This window comes from Acanthopagrus latus, chromosome 14 (assembly GCF_904848185.1).
Source record: "Acanthopagrus latus isolate v.2019 chromosome 14, fAcaLat1.1, whole genome shotgun sequence".
Taxonomy (NCBI): domain Eukaryota; kingdom Metazoa; phylum Chordata; class Actinopteri; order Spariformes; family Sparidae; genus Acanthopagrus; species Acanthopagrus latus.
In genome coordinates, this window is record NC_051052.1 from 3,892,664 (window position 1) to 3,913,330 (window position 20,667).

At 42.8% G+C, this 20,667-nt stretch overlaps 1 protein-coding gene across 4 annotated transcripts in view; it reads left to right on the forward strand.

Moving 5' to 3' along the window:
* net1 (neuroepithelial cell transforming 1) overlaps positions 1–18,207 on the forward strand; it is a 33,166-nt gene extending 14,959 nt beyond the window's left edge. For 3 of the 4 annotated variants that reach the window (XM_037121948.1, XM_037121949.1, XM_037121950.1), the window contains 9 exons: positions 3,313–3,375; positions 13,832–13,939; positions 14,072–14,236; positions 14,757–14,819; positions 15,039–15,212; positions 15,318–15,575; positions 15,684–15,854; positions 16,127–16,313; positions 16,426–18,207. In XM_037121948.1, the coding sequence (XP_036977843.1) occupies positions 3,313–3,375; positions 13,832–13,939; positions 14,072–14,236; positions 14,757–14,819; positions 15,039–15,212; positions 15,318–15,575; positions 15,684–15,854; positions 16,127–16,313; positions 16,426–16,865 (1,629 nt within the window). In that variant the 3' untranslated portion in view covers positions 16,866–18,207. Of the gene's footprint in view, positions 1–3,312; positions 3,376–10,778; positions 11,095–13,831; positions 13,940–14,071; positions 14,237–14,756; positions 14,820–15,038; positions 15,213–15,317; positions 15,576–15,683; positions 15,855–16,126; positions 16,314–16,425 lie in introns of those variants that run through there. The other variant, XM_037121951.1, reaches the window with a different exon arrangement.
* The last annotated feature ends 2,460 nt before the right edge of the window (positions 18,208–20,667 follow it).

Here is a 20,667-nt window from a genome sequence, read left to right on the forward strand (position 1 = left end):
GCAGGCTGGTATTTATAGAAAGAAATGCAAACCCTTTCTTTGTCCATCCTAATGTGGTCAAACTTGTATGTAGTGTTGGCCACTGTTCATCATGGCTGTGTTTTTGTGCCACTCTTGTCTGTGTACATCAACGTCATTTTATGTAACATACAAGTCTCCCCAGATGAGTAACAAAGTGGTTTTTTATAGCCTCGCGGTTTATGTGTGTGTGTGTGTGTGTGTGTGTAATGAACAGAGGTGGGGGGGTGTTTGTTGAGTCAGAGTATTTACGTTGATCCCATCCCGCCATTTGAACAAGTCGCTGCTTGGAGGGTGTTATTTCATCTGCGAGCTGCTGACGGAGGGATTTCCAGAGGTGGCAGGGAGAGAACTGCTAATTTTCTTCTCCTTTTCCCCCGCTGTGTCTGTTTTTGCACTGAGATTACTCTTGTGTCGTCTTTATCTCATGAGTAAGACCAGAGCTTAAGGCAATATTTAACTTGGAGGGAGCATTCACACTTAGCACGCACACTTCATGGATACTGAGCTGCAGACTTCAGCTGACCTGCTGATCTGTACCCACCACCTCTCTTAAGGCTTTTCTTAGTCAACCCCGCTCAGCCATTGTTTTCGTAACCTATTCTGAATGTTATTCTTCTCACATGTATAAGTCTTGTACACACACAATATTGTATAATCAGCATTGTGTGAAAAGGTGATGTTCTGCCAAGTGTTGGTACAAAAGTTTACCTCAAGTAGGCCTGGATCCTGATTGTGTCTAGACTGTGGCAGGAAGAACTTTATGAACATGTGTTAAACCTTGTCACTGAACGCATGGTCAGATTCTTTTTGTTGTGAACTTTTGTATGTGTTAAAACAGTGTTGGATTGGATTGGAAGGTCAGATGATAGGACAATAGTGGATGTTCTTAATGTCTGTTTCAATAATGTTTAAACTGATGTTTAAATTTAGACCTGCTAGTTTTAAACTATTAACTGTTTAAGAAATAGCAAACACCAGAGATGTCAGTTACGTGACAACCCCTACTGAAAAGAAAGTGCAAGATTGATTTTCTTACTTTGAGATTTACGGGGAGTTCAGGGTATTCTCATAGCTGAAGTGTGCGTCATTTACACAGAAATAGTTACTGTAACAACACTCTTCTTCAGGATAGGGGTGCTTGCGCATGATCTGAAGGCGGGACCAGGCTTGTGGTAGGTTATTTCAGAGAATTTACTCAACCAATACCACAAAAGAGTGGGGCAGCCAGCAGATACGCAAACATAGAAGACAGGATGGATTTGGCAGTTCCATTGTAGTTATTTTCCATAATCTTTATTCCCCTAAAGCTATTACTGAATAGACGCACAAGGAAACTGAGCGAGACTGAGCGATGTTGCTCATCAATGTGGACAACTGCTTTATGGCAATATTGGATTTTTTTGTTTTTGTGTAACAGAGTACACAAAATCCATAAGCATCCTTTTTACTTTGTCTTTTTGTAATTCCATACACAATTTAATTGATTTTGCGGAAACTTGACGATAGCATGATGATAGTGGAGGCACATCAACTTATCTGAAATAAAAAGCAGGCCTGGTTTTAAGTCATTCTGAGGGCTTGTTTAAATGTGAATAGATACAATACAATTTTAGATAAATAACTCTAATTATCAGTATAGCTAGATTTACTTTGATTTCCATGTTTTTGTAGTACCTTTTGTGTGCCCAGTTTATGGCCATATTGGTATTGGTGCATGTGTTTAGCAAGACAATGTAATTCACTTAGCTATTTAACACAAAACTAGATGACATATATATGATTATTTTACAGATTTACATCAAACTCTGACTTTCATGGCTTGGAAAATTAACTTTTAATTTAACAAACATCATATGTGTGATTCATGGCTCAACTAAAATGGGATCAGAAATGTATTTGTGCAGTTTTCTTCTAGAATAAGGTCCCATGAGGTCCACAGGGGCGTGATTTGGGCTTTCTATTCGACAATTGAACAATAAGATTAAATTAATAAATAAATCTTGCGAAAAGCCTTTGAAAAGCATCATAACAGAACACTAGACAGTCACAGAATACGTAATTAGTCCCATTGCATTTCATATTTTGCTATATGAGTATCTCAGTTGACAGTTCAATCCTAAAACCAACAGTGGCTCTGTTCTGCTCTACTGTGTCACTGAAACTTTGCTGAGTAGCAGTGAATTACAAAAACTTATTTGACAATCAAATGTGTCATTTGCAGCTCTGAACAGCCCCCTATTGAGATTAAACAAGCATTGAACAAACCATTCCATTCATTGCAGTGTTAAGGCTAACAGTCAGTCACAGCAGCACCTGAAATGCACGCTGGGTGAAGTATTTTAAGCTGTACAAATGGTTGAGCAGATAGCTCTTTAATTTTTATGGATGTGGGAAAACAAGTTAGGCTGCCAGCGAGGAAATGGCCCACACACAACACAAACACACAGCTCAGTCATTCAGCGCCAACCACCCCTGACCATTATGTGTCCATTTTGGCCCTCCTCACCTCACTGGTCAATCAGGCCTTGACGTCGTGTGTGTCCGGTCAGAATCAGTCTTGCCTTCATGGCTAATGGAGCGCAGTCTTAGGCCCCGGGGCCCTAGACGCCACCACTGCTCCTCAAGGCTGTAACGACCCTCAGCCTCAACAAGCCAGACTACTGTTGTCACCTGCTAACTGATTCTCCCTGACTGACTGACAGTCCACATGCAGGTGTTAAAGTGTCCCGCATCTTAATTAACACTTTCCTGTTCCCAGGAGGACCTCCAGCAGTGTCTATTGTAGCTTTACAACAGAGCTACAGTGGCAATCAACATAATTGGCCTGAGGTAGAAGCAAGGAATGGATGGGGTTGTAAATTGCTCTATATGTTGGTCTTGCTGATACCCAGACAAGGATGTGTACTGCAGCGCAAAGCAAAGGAAACCCCCATGCAGCGTGCTAGTTGTTTCCATATGCAGGAGCTTTTCAGTCTTTCGTTAATCAGGGCTCCCGAAAGAAAAAGATCAAACTTTGCATCGTGAAAAGTGTATGCCCAGAGAATCCTAACCTGACACTGGTTACATTTTGGGAGAGAGATCAACAATCTCTGTTGCTATTATAGAGTAAAGTGAGGGTGGGGAGACAGCCAGTTTGAGGGTCTATTCCAAATGCATAATACTTGTGTAAATGTCCATGGTCGAAAGGAAACCTCACATTCTGACTCACGGTACTTTTTAATGATACGCCGCCATGTCAGTGATGCATGTTGAATAATTCAGCTAACATCCTGCCTGTTCATTTTTCCACAGAAGCGGAAGCGCAGAGAGAAGGATGACAGTGATGCAGTCAGCCTCTGCAGCTTCGACTTCAAGGTAAAACACATCAGCGGACATTTTGCCTCAAAAATGATGATACAACCAGCTTCCACACCCTCATTCAATGAGAAAAAAAACATTTTGTTTCAAGAACACTAAACTCTACTCACTGTGAATCACCCTCGTACTATATCCCTATCTTCAAATGACCTCTGTCATTCTCGGAGGCTGTGTTCAGTCCCAGTTCAGAGTCCAGGCATGTTCAGTGTCAGACTGCTAAATCCAGTTGAGCTGGGCCCTGTTGGCAGTATTGACCACCAGGTATCTTAGGTCCTAATCCAGGTAAACACTAGGGCCACTGGCTCCACAGCTACCTGAACCATAAGCTAATTAGTGGTATAACGGTAGCTAGCAAAGACCAGTTGGCGGTTACTCTGGTGATATGCTACCCCCTATATTTTCGGAGCAACCTTGGTATTCTGGCCTTATTTTTTTTTCAATTTTTTTTACAAATTACACCTTTTAAGGAAGTTAACCTTTTTAAGTTTTCTAGAAGCATGTGCTGTTTCAAAGGTGTCTGTCACCTCCACTCTGGGAATCACACTAAATCATAAACCATTTGTTTTATTTCACAAAATTATGTATTAGGAGACAAGAATAGAGTAAGGCAAAAAACAAATGCAATTAAGACATTATGCTAGAAATAAGTATAAATTCAAGTCATTATTGCTTTTTCTCTTGTTAATTGTGTTGTTGAGATCTGAATCTAACTGATAACTGGGGTCCATATCTGATCTCTTGCTGTACGTGTAGTCTGTGCATCTTCTGTTTATTCAGAGCATATCATTAAAATGACTAAGCTTATCACTGGAACACATCAAGATAAAGCCTGTGTCTGTTTGAGGAAGTCTGCTGTTAGTTACGACAAAGCAGGTTCTTGGACGTAGAATTGTTAGTGGCGGGACTGGCTGGGTTGGAAAATACACCTCATTTTGTGTGTGGGTGTTAATGCGCACAAAGATCTGTCATTGTTGTTGCAAAGCAGGATGATTTCGTCATAACTGAACACCCTTTTGCTTCAGGCACATTTTACTATTGTGCTAGCCCTGTAGTTTATCTTAATGAAAAACCAACAGTGCAAAACAAGTTTACTGGTCTTCTTTGAAATCTTTCTTGGGTCACACTCTCTTCTCTTGGAAATACTTGGATATGAAACTCCTCTCATGCTGAGGGTTGCACCAATGAACCAAACTGTTTATAATCAACCCATGGCCCCTCGCCATCTATTTTGTCTCCATGTAGGTTGTTTTTGTCCTGCGCCCACATGAGATGGATTAGCAGAGACGTACAGCCTGGACTTCTGTAACCAGTTGGATCAGTTGCTCTGATTTAGCCAAACAAAGCTTAAACAGTGTTGTGGAGAATACCGGGGGCCACTCCTAGATTCAAATCAGAGCAGCACTCTGTGTTCTGGTCTGACTTTATTGTATTTTCTAATTGAGTCACTTCCAGCACAGTGTAAGCCAGTCCAAGGTCTATAAAAGCAGATCTTTTGCAGTGTCTCAGTTTTGAAATGTGAAATGTTAAATGAGATTTAAATGAGATTTGCTATGGTTTAAGGTGCAATATGTAAGAATGAAAACAAACTGTGAAAGAAATAAAAGTTTTGATGTTCTGACTTATATGGATTGTGTGGAAATATTAAGCATGCTAAACTGCTAGCCCTAGCCCATCATCATCATATTTCTGTGTAAGTCATGCACATGTGAGCTGTAATGATTCCCTGAATTCTTGTAAATGTCAGAGTAGGAAAAATGAACTTTCTTCCACTTTCTTTTTACTAGAAGCACTGACTGTTATCTACAAAGTAGTATGCAACCCTTCGCTAAGATCTTCCTTTGCAAATTAGTCATTGTTCTTTCAGGCAAGTCTTGCCACTAGCAGGGTGCTATCTAAATGTACAGGAAAACAGCCATAACTTCACTTTGAATGGTCACCTGAAGAAAAAAATCAACATGTATAGAATCACCAGTCCAAACTTATTTTTTAAAGTGCTTAAAATGTCTTGACCTCATTCCAAAATGCGGTTTGAAATGCTTTTTTTAAATATAATATATGTGTCACACAACACTTAACTAAAACTTGAGGAGATAATAGTTTCGACGGTATGACTTCTATGGATTGCCTTGTGATGTTTAGCATGTTAAACAACTAGCCCCAGCCCATCAGGATTCAAAGTTCCTGTGCTAGTGGTGTAAATAACACCAACACTTTCCCGGTGCTCCGAGCTCCCAGTCTGGACCGCTAGCTGCATGGCTAATTGATCTCACTAGCTCATAGCCACAACAGTTGGCAGTAGTTAGCAATTACTCTGGTGATATGCTGAACCCTATTTGTTGGGAGTATGAATTCAAAAAGTTGCCAATTCTTACACATTGCACCTTTTTAAGGCTGCGACTAAGATTTATCATCATCGTTGATTTTTCCGCAGATTATTTTTCATCACAGTTTCTTAGAGCCCATGGTGACATACTCAAAAGTTTCCTATGCAAAACTCCAAAACCAAAAGACATTAAATTTGTAATGATCATGACAAAAGCAGTAAATCTTCAAATGTGAGAGGCTGGAATGAAGAACATTTTGTATTTTCGATAAACAGATGTCTGTTAACTGGTCAGGGTAAAAGCTGCTGTTGTTGCTTAACTAATCCTGTCAGCGCTATCAATAATGAGCAGTAGGGATGCAAAAAAATCAATATGGAAATATAATGTATTGCTTCCTCTAGCAAGATGATTATTGGAACACTTGCTTCAAATATCAATATTTTTATCAAAAGAGTAGATGCTCTAAACAGATTCCTCTGACAATTTGACTTACCGGAGTCTCTACTTCCTAACCCGTTGTGGTTTAAACTTGTGGCGCTGTGTATTTTCAAGCATAAAGTGAATAGAATGCTTATGGATTTTTTGTGCTTTTGTGCACTTTGTTAAACAGATACAAAAGTCATACAAAATCCGATGGTATGATACAGTTGTCCGCATTGTGCAATATTGCCCACAGTTTCCTTATTCAATTTCTTACTAAGTAATAGATTCAGTGGAACGGCCATATTCATCCTGTCATACTTTTCTACATCTGCTGGCTGCCCCACTCTTTTTGTGGTTTTGGTTGAGTAAGTTCTTTGAAATAACCCACCACAAGCCTGGTCCTGCCTTCAGATCATGCCCAAGCGCCCCTATCCTGAAGAAGAGTGTTGTTACAGTAACTATTTCTGTGTAAATGATGCACATCTTGTCATTTACACTTAAGCTGTAAGATACCCTGAACTCCCTGCAAATAACTATTAACTACTTATGTATAAATGACCGTGTAAATGACCCACATCATGTCATTTACACTTCAGCTATAAAGAAAGTAAGAAAATCAATCTTCTTCCACTTTCTTTTTAGTGGGGGGTGTGGGGTGTCACGTAACTGCCGTCTCTGGCATTACTGACTTCTGTCTTCAAATTCTCTGCTATAGTGCTGTTCTGTCGTCCCTTTGCCATTACAACAGAATGTCGCTGTGTGAATTGTCCTTATGTGTCTTTCCCAATGCAACAATGACAGTTTGACTTGGCAAATTACGTTTTCATATTTGTGCCCGTCAGTGCAGCTCTATCAGTACATCAGTTTTGTTCTGTGTAAAAGGCTTGGCAGTTTCTCGCTCTGAGTCTTAGCAACATCGCTGTGTTTGGTAGCAACCAGGGCTGCTCTAGGGGTGTGTACACCTAGTATCAAAAACAAAAAAAGTGTGAGTAACCCGAGGATGTAAGTCTGGTTTGAGATCTGTGGTTTCATTGTTTCTACAGGCTGTCGTGTGATTAGATCACTGTCTACATATTCTCTCTCTCTTCTCTTCATCTTTATTTAATTGTAGCTCCAGAGAAGAGGAGGTATTTATAGCTCCTTGTAGAAACTTACTAGATTAATAGTAGTTTGGATCTCTCAGACACACCCTCAGGGGGGCCTGATTTAGACACATGCTTAATCTTAAACCCTGTGCCGGTGGTGGTTTTAAACTTTGCCACCAAAGAACATGTGTTGAGGTTCCCCCGGCGTCAGAGGTTTTGTTTTAATATATGAGGTTTGAGAAAAATATCAAATCATGATAGTTATCCTCTGTAACTCTCATTTGTTTAGGATTACGATGAATCAACAGTCCCTCGTAAAGACCTTGCTACATACAGTATATGGAGTTAGACAATGCAGTTCACTTGACTTGACTTGTAATATTATCATTTAAATTCACCTCTGTTCTTTAGCATGGCTCAAATCAAAACTGAATGTAGCAGTATTAACCTAAAGGCTGCAACAGTACATTGTGAAACATGCACAATAAGATATTGCATGCCTTATTTTGCATCATTGCCAGCAATTGTTTTATATGTATCAATCATCATTTCTTAAGAACAAAGACTCCGATCTGCACTTACACTATCCCAAATGTTTATAACAATGTTCAAACTAAGAGAAATCCACAATTTTACACAAAATAACATCAAAAGGTGAGGAAGAAAGTCTGTGACAAAACATAACGTGAATAACACTTTCAAACTACAACTACCAGCTGAAATGTATTCTATGATTTAAATGATGCTGTTTGTGAGAAAATATATGAGGGGAAGTGACTGGGATATGCAGAGGCAGTTGTTCCACACACGATTAAAGCTTCAGCAGCAAAATAGGAGTGTATTGTTGATGTTGCTGTTGCTTTGAGAAAGCAGTAGAGACTCCTTCAGAGTGACCAAGAAAGTCAAAAATACCTCGCAAAATATATCACCCTGGCACTGAGCCTCTTTTCGTGCCGGCCTAAAGTCATAACAAACATTTATGTGACAGTGTTTTTACTATAAAAGATAGATGATGCCAGCAAAGGCACATATTTCATTGCTGTTTTGAAAGATTGGTGTTTATCCCTCCAGTGGCATTCACAGGAACACTGAAGCTCATCAGGAGGCTTGTCATGAATCAACACCTTACTGAGACATTACATGATGCTTTTCCCTTTAATTCCTTGAATCTTAAGCCTTGATCCTTAATATACCGGACTTGACCGATGCAGGAGGTCAGTTGTTGCTACACAGGATGAAGTTTTCAGTCCCGTGTCTGTTGCTTCTGACCATCAGCAGAGGGCAGCACTGTCTCCGCCTCCCTCCTGTTGTTTTAAGCCTCTCTGCACTTAGTTGTGTTTCTTTGCCCTGAGCTGCCTTCCCAGAGCTGTAATTAGGCTGTGCGCATCCTGTACTCACTGCCACTGATGTGGAGGTAAAGCTGAGCTCAGCCCCTCAAGCCTCGGGGCCCTCAGCATGGCATAGGTTAGACAGCGGTGAAACTCCACCGCTCGCTGCATTACTCATCCTGTTCCGCCACACTGAGTACAGACTGGCTTGTGAGTATGTGTGTGTTTTGGAGTGTAAATCACGGCTGTACTCCAGCTGCAGCTCGGCATGACTTGGGGCGAACAGGCCAGGCAGGCCGAGCCATGTTGTGTATAGTTTTCATAGCGGCTGGGCCAGACACACTGCTGATTCAGCCTGAGGTCTCCCCATACAGAGTGAGTAACAGCAGGACTTCACACAGTGTGTTCTCAAGGCACGCATAGACTACACACAGACAGACACATTCATTTTTATAAGTTCCTCTCTGACTCCTCAGTCTGCATACTTTTTCTATCCGTTGTCTTATTTCTCACGTGAAACCCAAATTTGTTCGGAGGCATATGGGTGATATAACGCAGCCTGGGCGTCCTGTTGGTCTGCAACAGATGAGCCCTACTGACTGCTCCATAAACAAACCCAAAAAAGCCAGGGTGTCAACGTCAATACACCTCAATCTGCACCCGTGTTTTCTCACCAGCACACACAGAGCAACAGCATGAAGCCTCGGTCCTGTTTCACACCTCCATGTTGACCCAGGAGGACAAAGCAGCGCCATGAACAGGCTTGTCCATTTGCCCAAAACACTCAGCGTGACACCCTGCCTTGCAGCACCTCCACATTAGCTGCTCCATCAGACCCAACACCTCCACTTTTTGCTGTGCGTTTGTGCACCAGCTGTAAGGGTGTGTACAATCAGTGCTTCCAGGTGTTCTTGTCCCTTCAGCCACGTGTGAATCTTCTGTCAGGGTGAGAGTGCCCACATGCATGTAACAGAGCCACAGGTTTCATTGAATTCAGACTCAGAATGCTGCTTTGTCTTTACTGAAAGTCGCCTTTTTCTGGCCTGTGAGAGCAATCAACATACGGGTGGCCGTCGCACCCCACCCCCTTGGTGGTGGTCAATATACAGGTTTCAGTTTAAACATCTGGCAGAGTGTGTATCAGTGACCCCCTCTATTGATATTCTAATTGATCACCTCCCCCACTTCAGCTGATGAGACTGATAACGACTGTGTTATAAGCAAAGATCAGAGAGCACTGCCCCACAAAGCAGAGTCCTTTGAGTAACAAGAAGTAGCTAAGTAATAATTACTTTTGTATGTTATTAATGTGGTAGATTAAATGAGATTACTCATTTAGTTTTTAACATTTTAGTATCTCTTACATGACATGGTAGTAGAGGAGTCAAAAGACAGTGATTCAACATATTGATTTTAGTTTAAGTAAGGGACATTAGACTATTTGAAAGTCATTTCAGTTTAATGTAATTTTGACTGTATCACTCAGGAAGGATCGCAGTAAGGTAGTGAAATAAAGTTAGAATTGAAGCTTGATTAATTTTACTGTCTGTGATCTTTGATGGATTATCAGTCCCAACACAAGTAAAGTTTTGCTGTGCTTCAAAATTTTGCCACAGTTTATGTGTATTCAACCCTTCTCTTTGTATTTTTTGTATATTTTCATTCATTGTCAGATGCAGCTACCAGTTCTATCTATCATCAGTTAAAGCTCCAATTAGTCGATAATGGATAAAATGTCAGCTAACCCATAGATAATCAGTTTACCGTCCAGGGGAAAAGAAAGCAGAAAATGTTGTCATTGAGGAGCTTGAGTCAGAGAATTAAGACTTTTTTCTTAAGATATTACTCAAACTGATTAATCGATTATCGAAATAGTTGCCTTAATTTAATGGTAGACATCTAATCACTTAATCCATTAATATCACACTAAATCATGAACTTGAAATTCATGTTTCAGGCTTAGCTGCAAACCCAGCTCCTAGAAAAAGTAACCCGTATTATGTTTGATAAGGTTCAGTCTTCTTCGCCTGCGCCATAGTTGTCTACATCAACACCATTTAGCAGTAAGAGCTGCGCATGATCTTTGAAATTCTCACTACTGTTTTCACTCTGCGCAGATCAACAGAGCCTGCGGGCAGCGTCGTCTCACTTCTAAGTAAACCCGATACCACCTCATCTTTAGCCATGAGTGTTGAGCTCCTCCCCCATCTCTCCTCCCGGTATAAAGCCCTCCCTCCCTCAGTCTACCTCAGACCAAAGTTTAGACAGTGTATGTGAGGGGAGCTTTCAGAGAGCTCTGTCCCCTGAGGAAGAAGAGAAAGGGGGAGACATATTTATTTATTTAAGTTTTTTTATTTCCTCTCACACAAGCCTTGATTTTCAGCACCTTTTTTTCTCTGATGTGGATTACTTGGAGCTGACCCGCCAGGATTAAACAAGGATATTGTGTTTTTACTGAAAGCTATGGTGGCTTACGATGAACTGGGTAGCTTGGTGCCTATCAAACGGACTTTGCAAGTGATAGACTACCAGAACCAAGCCAACAAAGAGTCAGAGGTGAGATGCTAATACACACATGATGGCTGGAGATATTTCTGCTGTGTTTAGCTGTGACCTGTGTCGCTGAGTAAATGTTTGACCGGAACTCATTTATATGAAGTCATATCTCTGTGAGTGAATCAGTGCCTAACCCTGTTTTTATCTCACTTGAGCACACGGTGTTAGTGTGAGTGAGATTGTAAGATGAGACTTTGAACTTTGTGCCTGAACACAATGCTTGAGACACTGCCTAACCTGGAGGAGTTAATCATTGGATTATTCTCTACCTATGAAGCTGTAAGCAGTTAACTGGCCCCCCTCAGTGTTGTGTATTCCCTGTCTGTTCTGTGGAGGGGATATGGAGAGGTCAGGAGATTCAAAGTAACAAAAACAGTGAAGCAGCAGGGGGTAATCTGTGCATCCTTTTATTTCAGCCCGGTCTAGGATTACTTTGATTTTGACCTGCGATTTGAATTTAAACAATGATATGTTTAAAGCAAATTCCTCCCAGCAGTCTGAGAGCATTACGTCAGCTGAAAACACAATTAAAGGGACACAGTTGTTTAAACCAAGATCTGCTCTCTGTACTTTTACCACCTTCCTTCCCCTTCTGTGGCTTGTGTGTTTCTCTTTCGGAAGAGATTTCAGGAAGATGTGGGTTTCATTGACAGTAAACCACTTGAAAAAGGAGAAGTCTCGGGACAATTCATGAAGTGACTCCCATTTTCACAGAGTTGCACAATTGAGACACCCGTCCCAGCTGTACACATGTCTTCTCTTCCTGTGCTGACTTATGATTGACCTCCACTTTTTCATTTATGGTCTGGCTGTTCTGTTCTCAACTCCTATCAGCTCAAGCTGCGGTGTAATCTCAGGGACACATCTGGAGTACAAGGGTTACATCAAAGGGGAAGCACAGGAAGAGAGCTTTTGGGATCCCTCAAAAAACTCCTGATGTTTATGAGGTTGTAATCTAAGGCTAGAAGTTTAAGGAGCACTCCACACATGTATGAAAATGTATGTCTGGAGGGTCATTGTTCCACTGATAATAGTTAATAAACACAGCAGCACAAACCCCGGATCTGTCTGATTTCCTGAAGTGAGCCAGACTCGCTAAAGCTGTTCTCCCAGGTCAAACTGCCAGAAATAGAAACTTTCCTTGCTTTTTGTTATTCTGGGGCCATTTACTAAAGGACAGGAAGGGCACAATGGCCAGCATGGCTTTCCAGTGTCAGCCTTAGAAACCCACACCCTCATGCAACTTTTGCTTTTTACTTTATTTTCTTTTTCTACTGATATTTAATGGTTACAGATTAAAGCCAGGCAAGTCTTGCAACAGACAAATTAAAAAAAAATGTCTTTGCATGCAGATCAGAGACAAAGCACTAGACTAGACATGTGGCATTCAACTGCTGCCCCCAGCCACCAGAGGGCTTGCTGAGTTCTCAGTGCTGTCTGGCTGTCGTGGACAGTGTAGAGACCCTGACCACAGCCGACCGTGATTCGACCACAGCCACAGTAGACTGAGCGGATCTGTTCCACAGCTGTGTCCGCAGGGCCTGGAGCCTCAATGGCTGCTCTGTTTCCCAGATTCGCTGAGCCAAGGCAAAATCCCGTTTGGCCTGAGTCAGGAGAAAACACAAGCAGCTTTTAGCAGTACAGCGCTCGATTGTAGCACTATCATTAGTGTGAAGTTCTTCAAATGAAAAATGTTTCTGAGGGGAGTGCAAACTTTGGAAATGCCAATTATGGCTGTGGTTGTCTCATCATGTCATCTTTTTGCAGAGGCTTTGAAATCATTACCTCAGATCTTCAACTCTTTGATTTCTGCAGCCTGTTGTTGTTGGCGCAAGGCCAAGCAGCTCTCTCCTTTCTCTCAGCCTCAGGGCTGGGTGAGAGGAGGGTAGGGGGGGGGGGGTTCACCTGGCCCAGGTGTAGTGCTGCTCTCACGCAAGGACTGTTGAAGAGCCTGTCTCGACTCGCAGCCATAAACACCGCTGTGCACCCCCTGCGACGCCGCGCTGTGTAAACACTTGAGATGGGTTAGATTCATGGTGTGTTTATGACTGCTGCTCCTTTCCCTGACTCACAGCGGTGGTCTGTTTTACTGAACGGACCTGACACACTGCTGCACTGTCCTCACTGCTTTGTCTCTCCGGGAAAGGCGGTTAAAGAGCAGCAGCAATCAGGAAGCATTTATCTTACACTGTTTGAGTGATAGTACAGATACACTCTCAAGTGGACTTGTTGCTGTTGTCGGGCCAGATAGTAGCAGAGTGTGTGCGGGGAGGGGTGTTGAACAGCTGAGAGCAGGGTCTCGTGCATTCCTGGCATTCCTCCAGACCCCCTTCCCCTCCAGATCAGCAGTCAGAAAGGGTCTTTGTGCTCAGTGGGCTGGCCTGGCTCAAGACTCTTCACATGATGGAGCCAACAGCTGCTGGAGTGTTTCCTGCTCCTCAGTATCTGTGTCTGTCTGCTGGTCCGCCAGTCTGTCTGCCTGCGGCTCGACCTCGGCTCCAGCTACTCCTATTTCCTCGCCCAAAAGCAGGGAGTGGAGTAAATAATGAGGATTTATGACTTGAATGGATGTGTTTTATCATAAGGAAGTCGCAAGGGAGCGTCTGGACTCGCAGCTGAGGTCTCTGGGAGAATCTCCCAGTTGGCATTACTGATCAATTTGTTCTGTGTTCCTGCACATGAGCAGTGATTCATTGCCTGACTAATCTCTTCTTCCATGTTTCTCTTGCTTCTCCAGGAACCCAGCAACAAGCGTGTCCGTCCTCTCGGCAGGGTGACGTCGCTAGCCAACCTCATCTCTCCGGTGAAGAATGGGGCCGTCCGGCGCTTCGGCCAAACCATCCAGGTAAGCGCCTGTGCCATCCATGGAAAGGGGAACTAGGGTCAAGGGGCACTTCTGAGCTGTTTTGCATGTTGCACTACTCAACTTGGCTTCCACTTGCAACATATCTGACTTCTGGGGCTTTCCCATCTGCAGGCCTCATTCAGGGGCGATGGCAAGTCGCCGGGCGTGCCCCAGAAGCCTTGCAGCAAGGCAGCGGCCCCAACACCGCCAAAAAGGAGGAACAGCACGCTGTGGTCGGAGACGCTAGACGTCCACCAGAAAGGAACTTTCTCCACCAAAGAGATCAAGAGGCAGGAGGTGAGAATCAGCATCAATACATGCAGAAATGGCAAGCCAATTGTACCACACAGTTAGGACTCCAAGGGACAAAGTGTAGTTGTAGGTGACTGAGTGTTAGGAATCCAGGCAATGGGGAACCTTCCTTGTCTACCAGACTAGTTTAACACATCCCTGTAGTATTTGTGTCAAATAGTCTAAATGGGGCTAAAAGTCATCCAGGGATCATTTCCCAGTTGCTGTAAGCTCACATATACCTGACGAGCCAACAAACTGGCGCTCTCCTGCTCTACTTCCCCACTTGTCCTGCATATGTCAGACATCTTAGCCAACTGTCAGAAACCATAAACACTGTCAAGTTTTAAACACGGAGAAGAAAAGAAGGAGAGAGCAGCCAGATAGACTTCAAAGTTTACCAGTCATTTGGCACCCGAAGTTTCAGATTTAGTCAAATGGCTGTCATTTGCAATAATGTAATGACACACTGATTCATATTTTTTGCTATAAAAAGTATCTTTTTGTCTCTCCTCTCTTTCCTCAGGCCATATTTGAGCTGTCTCGTGGAGAACAGGACCTAATTGAGGACCTCCAGCTCGCACGCAAGGTTTGTACTTTTAAAATCTCTGAGGCAGAGGGAGTACATATAAAGCAAACAGATTAAATCAAAGTCTGGCAGGCTTTCCACACAGCCATGCCAGAAACTATAAAAAGACAGGAATTATTCCTCTGTCTTTCTCTTGTACCCCTAAAGCTATTCATAGCATTCACCCCCGCTTGGCCTGATGTTGTTATTTGACCATTTTGGCTTTGCTCCTGTACACAGGCGTACCACGACCCGATGTTGAAGCTCTCCATTATGTCTGAGGAGGAGCTCACTCACATTTTTGGCAACCTGGACGCCTACATCCCTCTGCACGAGGATCTCCTAGCGCAGCTCTCCAAAGCCACGGGGCCAGACGGAACTGTTGGCCAGATTGGACAGATAGTCGTAAACTGGGTAAGAGTCATGTCAAGTACCTCATCCTCTTCGATTCCGCCAAAACTCAGTTGAGTTTCAAATTAAAGAAGGCAGCATTGGTAAATGTGTCCTCTCTCCCTCCAGTTGCCAAGGCTAAATGCCTACAAGGACTACTGCAGCAACCAGCTGGCAGCCAAGGCTCTGCTCGACCAGAAGAAGCAGGACCGGCGGGTGCAGGACTTCCTGCAGCGCTGCCTTGAGTCCCCCTTCAGCAGGAAGCTGGACCTGTGGAGCTTCCTGGACATTCCACGCTCTCGCCTGGTCAAGTACCCACTGCTGCTCAAAGAGATACTGAAACACACTCCACTGGAGCACCCAGATGCTGCCGGCCTGGAGGAAGCAGTAAGTTGAGGATATAGATTCATTTAGTACAAGACGCAGCGTTATCTTTATCTTTTGGTTATCCTAAAACATGGCTGAAGTTAATAGATTGATTTCTTGTGCATTCAGATCACCATCATCCAGGGCGTACTGTCTGACATCAACATGAAGAAGGGAGAGTCTGAGTGCCAGTACTACATTGACAAGCTGGAGTATCTGGATGACAGGCAGAGAGACCCTCGCATCGAGCAGTGCAAGAGCCTGCTGTGTCACGGGGAGCTTCGGAACAAGAGTGGCACGGTGAGCAGAACGCAAGCACACACACAGACACACATTTTCCTCTAATCAACACAATGCACTTTTGGCCGCGTCTTCACTCATCAACACAAGCCTCACATCCCATATAAGGTTATAGCTGCCTGCTTAACTGCCCCACAACCAACCTGTGATTTAACTATACAAGTATGAGCTTTGATAATAATAAACATCTTCCTGAAAACATTTGTTGGCGGTTATGTAAAATGTCAGTGCTCTGGTTCTAATTTTTGCTAAATGACTTGTTTTTGTTTCAGAAGCTGCATGTGTTCCTGTTCACCGAGCTGCTGGTCCTGACCCGCCCTGTCACTAGGAACGAGCGCCACTGTTTCCAGGTTTACCGGCAGCCAATCCCAGTGCAGGATCTCGTGCTGGAGGACCTGCAGGATGGAGACGTCAGAATGGGTGGCTCCTTCAGAGGAGCTTTCAGCAATGCAGACAAAGGTGAGGCTTTTGTTAAAGTTAAAAGTTTCAAACTGTTCATGTAAAAAAACATAGATCGTCTTCTGTCAAATTTATCAATTCGCTCATTCAAGGTTTTTTTTCCCTCCCACAGCCAAGAACATTTTCCGTGTGCGTTCCCAAGACCCGAGCCAGGCACAGTCTCACACGCTGCAGGTCAACGACGTCTTCCACAAGCAACAGTGGCTGAACTGTCTCCGCAGCGCTATTTCCGTCCACCGGCCCCTCAGCGAGCCCTCCACTCCCACCCCGCCTGGAAGCGATGCTCGCTCCAAGCGCCGCCCTTCCTCCGTGTCCGCCATCGTCCACATGGAGGAGACAGACGAGAACTGCCCGCAGCCGACCTCTCAGTCTGCACCCAGCTCGCCATGCAGCAGCACATCCCCTAGCCCCACCACAACGTCCCCTTCATCCAGCGCATCGTCGACAACGTCAATATCTTCGTCGACGTCACCCTCGCCCACGTCACACAAAACCAAAAAAGACAAGAAGTCTCTTTATTCTTTAGGGAAGAGAAAAGAGACTATGGTGTAAAGTGACGTGAAAGGAGAAAATGGACTCCTGGGTGGACTTTTTGTATATAAATGTCAAAAAAACAACGTGGAGAAGCGTGGGACTTGTATTTATGTGTGTATGCGTGCGTGCGTATTATTACAACAGTGTTCTGTGTTACTGTCCTCTTCGGCAGCTATTTACCTTACCCCTCCATCCGAGTGCACCTCGCAGAGACTCAGTATTCTGGAGAGAAGTGCACGGCTTCCACCAGCTCTATAAAGGGAAGCATAATGAGAGGCAAACATACGTTTCACATGTGAATCTGTGTGTCATGACTTTTGATTTCTTGAAGATAGAGGTGGTGCATTCAATCCTGTTTACTATTAATTTGATATTTAAGCATTATTTTAGACCTTATGGGGGGCTAATGAAAGATTTACATTTTTATATTCTAAAATTTATGGTAGTATTTTTTTAGGTATCATAAAGCAGCACTGTTTTAGCCTTAGGTGAAGTTATTTGAAAATTTGAGCATGTTTAGTAGGCAAGAAAGGAAGAGAATCCCCATGAATAATGAGGTGTGATACACAAAGCTACAAAAATCGCTGTAAAAGTCTGATTTTTAGATCAATCAGAAGATGCATCTTATTTTTATACATTCCTTTAAATCACAGGTGTTAAGATCAAGAAACAATTTTATTTTTTGCATTTACTGCAGTCAGAGGCATTAATTTAAATCCAGAAACAGATGAGATTTCAGTTTCTCTCTGTTAAAAAGACATCACAATGAATTCTGGTGTTAGAAGATCATCCGATGTCAGAATCATATTAGAGAAGTGATGAGGAGTTTTGTTTTGAAACAAAATTTTGAACTGAGCCATGTTGGTTTTTTAAAAAGCTGACTTCTGAATGAAACATCACTTTTCAGTGTAGCATCTTGCATGGAGCTTTAGTTGTGGACACTGCTTACACCAGTAGAGGCAGCAGGATGTATTTATTTGTCCTGAGGGATGGGACAGTTAAACATGTAAGAGACTAGTTGATGAAAGTACGAGAATGTTGTTGAAGGCTGAAGAGAAAAGAGTTAAGATGGATAAAGAAGTTTTGGAACTGAAATGGATTGTCAATGCAAGATGATAAACTCCATGGACTTTCTGTCAAAGTGGATGTGATATCTTGCTTGTAGATGGGTGATTGATGGTAAACATCAAGTGATGGAAAACAGTATGTGGGGGAAGGGAGACAAAAAAGAAGGTTATTGTATGTGTGCACAAGGTGCTTTTGTTGTTAAGTTGGATAAAAAGAAAAAGGGGCAACTTGTTTGCCATGAACTATATGTTAATAAAGAACAATAAAGATCTGTGTAAGATTTGCAACTGAACTTTTGGTTTTATGTCTTTCTTTTTCTTCACTCCGACTAAATGCGTTAGCTCAACATTTCGGGAAATGCTGTAATTTGCTTTCTTGCCAATGGACATGAGAACATTGATACCAGTCTCATGCCTTTCTTGATATATGACGGTAGATCAAGAGGCTGCTTCGCTTAGCATTAAGAACGAAGGCAAAGCAAAATGGCCTCCCTGGTACCTGCTGTCAGTTTCAAGCTAAATTAAGCTATACTTAACTATCTGGTTGCCAGTTTTTATTCTTAACTAAGCTAACTCATTGCCAGTTCTCATGCAAAACAAGCTAAGCTTCATGCAACAATGCTAAACAGCCACCAGTTTTTCTTTCAAACTAAGCTAGCTGGTTGCAAGTTTTCATGCTAAACTAAGCTAACGGGGTGCAAGTTGTCATCTTAAACCAAGCTTACTGGCTGCTGGCTGTAGCTTTGTGATGAAGAAACAGATGGAAAAGTGGAATACAAAAAGTTATGTGACAAGTGTGTCTTCTTGTCTGACTCCAGCTGGAAAGCTAAAGCATGATTCCCAAAATGTCACACTCTTCTTTTAATAGACTTATAAATAGACACAAGAGCTTGCATGTCCTCATTGGGGTAGGCTGTAGGCCTATGACTCACATGACACCGAATAAAGGAGTACCCCAGATGAAGGCAGAAGAGGAGATACCCATTGATTTATGATCTCGCTTAACTCTTAACCAAACAGTCAGGCCCATGTAGGTGCCAAGAGAAACATTTCCAGTGTAGTATTAGCCAGGATTTGCATTTTCAAACTGCGACATCGCCGCCTGGTTCCTGTTTTAATGATCTTCTTTGTTGAAACAGACTCTTTATTGAGGGGAACTCCTCATTTTGTCAGGTCTGTGATTTCCATTTAGGGGACCTGACAAATGGTCCACAAGAGCCCCTCGAATGTTTTGATAAACATGTTGGGTTTAAAAGGGTTTAGGACCGGAACGGCTGCTCTGTTCATACTGGTGCGCAGTCGGTGATGATGCAAGGTAAGTAAAGCGTTTACTCAAAGGAAACAAAAAAAAAGAGAGAGCTTGTTTTTTAGCCGTCACTGTGTAACATTACTCTTTGCTGGAGCAAGGCAGGCTTTCTTAACTTTAATTTTGTCTGCCTGGCAGAAGCCAGTAATGGCCTCATGTCTGCCTCTCAGAAACTGAGAGCATTCTCCAAACATTTGCTCATACTCTCCACACAGACACCCATTTACTTTAATGGAAGTTGAACCTGTACCAGCATAGAGGCCAGTGAAATGTGTGCTGTTAAGCTCCTGGGCAGCAAAGTAGCTTAGCCTGTGACTGTGAATAGCGGAGCTGAGGAAAGAAATATATCTCATATGCTGCTCTTTGTACAGAAGTCATGTTAGTGTCTGTTAATGATGCTAACATAATGATACTTTTGCTAATTTAAAGGATAAATTCACCCAAAAAGTTGTGTAGTCTACAAACTTTTCTGGAGCACGATTCACCTTAATGGCTGACGCAGATGTAGACTTGTTTTAAAACGTGGGGGGGAACTGAAAAAACAAAACAAAAAAAAACAAATAAAATGGCTCCATACAGCTCATCCAAAGTAATCTACTCCTCTGAAAACCCAGAGATCCCTCAACACATGGTTGTCAAACAGGGTGCATGCTAACAATTTTAGCTTAGCAGCTACAGTGAAGACCTCTGTTGCACGTCATTCCTGCTCTCTCTACCAACAGCGAGAATAAAGAAAAGGTAATTAGATTACATAAACCTGATCTTATCCATGACCCTCATCATTGTACTTACTGTTTATCTATGAATATTGTGAAAGCTGGATGGAAGATCCTCTGTTTTTAGACAGGCTCTAACAGTACAGCTACTCTCTTACAGGTTTGACTCAGAGTTTCATTTCACTGTGGTTAAAGTTTAAAGACAAAGACCACTTTCGTTGAGACCACCAAAAAGCTTTAATTGTTGAATGAGTACAAACTGTGCCTCAGCGTCTTTCTGCTTAAATTAAATCTAGCCTTTTTTGTTTGTGTTTCGTCCTCCAGTAAACAAAGTAATTGTGTGTTTGAGTGCCCGAGGCGTTGATGAGCTGATGAATGAAGCGGCTGTGGTGCGTTTTTAAATATGCCACATACCCTCTTCATTTCACCAGCTGCTGTTACATAACAAAGCGACTCTTAGGGAGATCTTGAACTTTATGTAATGAACACGTGTGGCTTTTTAAGCGGCGCCGTAACGTCCTCCTTAAGATAAAACGGCTAAATAAACCAGCTGAGAGCCGGTCCAAACACAAACACAGCAGGATGCTCTCCCCGGTGTACCAGAAACATTTCTCTCAGCGGCTCACCCGCCCTATCAAAAGAGCTTTGGGCCGAAAATTATTGACGGAAACAGACAGCTGAGCCTCCTGTCAGCAATCCATCACCGCCACATCCTTTGACACCCGTCTCCC